The sequence below is a fragment of the Chaetura pelagica genome, unplaced genomic scaffold (assembly GCF_000747805.2).
Source record: "Chaetura pelagica isolate M959 unplaced genomic scaffold, ChaPel_1.0 scaffold835, whole genome shotgun sequence".
In the NCBI taxonomy this organism is placed as follows: Eukaryota; Metazoa; Chordata; class Aves; order Apodiformes; family Apodidae; genus Chaetura; species Chaetura pelagica.
The window spans coordinates 65,296-66,986 of NW_009953220.1; the positions used below are offsets into that span (position 1 = coordinate 65,296).

General features: G+C 61.6%; 1 protein-coding gene across 1 annotated transcript in view; it reads left to right on the forward strand.

Annotated features, from left to right (window-relative positions):
- The window catches only part of PIPOX (pipecolic acid oxidase), a 6,292-nt gene extending 5,687 nt beyond the window's left edge, over positions 1-605 (forward strand). The window contains exons 6-8 of the mRNA XM_009997788.1: positions 55-213; positions 333-408; positions 484-605. Coding sequence (XP_009996090.1) covers positions 55-213; positions 333-408; positions 484-605 — 357 coding nt within the window. The remainder of the gene's footprint in view (positions 1-54; positions 214-332; positions 409-483) is intronic.
- The last annotated feature ends 1,086 nt before the right edge of the window (positions 606-1,691 follow it).

The following is a 1,691-nucleotide window of genomic DNA, read 5'->3' on the forward strand; positions in this document are numbered from 1 at the left end:
GGGGGGGGGGGGGGGACCCCCGGGCCACCCCCCCCCTGACTGGCTGTCCCCCAGGTGTGCCACCACCATGGCAGCCCCACCGACCCCGAGGAGCGGGACTGGGCACCGCCGGGTGCCCCTCACCCTGATGTCACCCTCCTGAGCACCTTCATCAGCAACTACTTGCCTGGACTGGAGCCCCAGCCAGCTGTGATGGAGACCTGTCTATACACGGTGAGAACTTCCCCAGGAGCGGGACCTCCACCCCCACCCCAAGGTGGACCTTGCTATCCCTTCCCACCTCCCCCCAAGAGGACCCTGAACCCCCTACCTTCACACCACGGCTCCTCCAGAACACCCCGGATGAAGACTTCATCCTGGACCGGCACCCTGAGTTCAGCAACATCATCATTGGGGCTGGTTTCTCAGGTAGGTGAAGACATCCGGCCCCCCGGCCCCCGTGGGGGTGGCTGTGCCCCTCACACCTCCTTCTCCTTTCCGCAGGGCACGGGTTCAAGCTGTCACCGGTGGTGGGGAAGCTGCTGTGCGAGCTGAGCCTGGGTGAGGAGCCGTCCCACAGCATGGCCCCCTTCGCCATCTCCCGCTTCCTCCGGGCTGCACTGTAGGTGGGGCCTGGCCCTGCCCTCGCAGCACCGGGCTGGCCTGCAGCAGTACCCCTGCATCCCGGTGCCCTTGCACCCCAGTGTGTCAGCATCCCTGCATCCCCTCATGTCACCATCTCTATCTCCCTGCACCCAGCATCCCAGCACCCCTCCATCTGTGTACCCCAGCACTTTGACAGCCCAGCACCCCTACATTCCAGCACCCCTGCATCCCTACACCCCAGCATCCCAGTACCCCTCCATCCCTTCATGTCCATATCCCAGCACTTTGACAGCCCAGCATCCCAGCACACCTGCATCCCCATATCGCTGCATCCCAGCATCCTGGTACCCTGCCTCCCCACATCCCAGCAGCCCCTTATCCCTGCATCCCGGCATCCCCCCTGCTGCGGTGCCAAGCCGTCTCTACCGAGCACCCGCTCCCTGGAAACAAATTAAGGAGCTTTGTCAGCCTCATGAAGATGGAGCTGGAACAGTGCGGAGAGACACACTCGCTTAGGAGTCAAGTTAAATGTTTTAATGTTAAATGTGCCATTTTATTATCATTAGATCGCTCCCACTTAATGAAAGCGCATTAGCGCAGCGTGGCTTTATGGCAGCGAGTGCCGAGCTTGGCCCATCCATTTCCAAGAGATGGTGGGGAAAGAGATCAACTGCCCTGGTTTGCCAGGGTCCTGGGGGGACGCAGGGGTCCCTGGGGCTGGGAGGGGGGCAGTGGGTAGCACCTGGCATGGATTGGGGGGGTGCCAGAGCCGAGGCCAAGGCACATGCCGTGCAGGCGGCCGGCCATGCACATCATCATCTCCAGCATGTTAAATAATTAATGCCGGCAGGCAGAGGGCTCCCATCCCCGCTGCTCATCTGCATATTTATGAAGATTGATAAATGATTCAGTGCTGGCACCCACAAGGGCCATCGTCCCCCTCCCCATCACCCATGGGTGCAGGGGGCCTTGGGGAAGGTACCAGACTTGGCCTCACTATGCAGCCTTGGATTGTCTCCAGGGCTGGATCCATCCCCCCAGCCCTGCCATCATGCAAACACCCCCCTAGAATGGGGTGACCCCCCGGTTTGCAGAGTAGGCAGCCG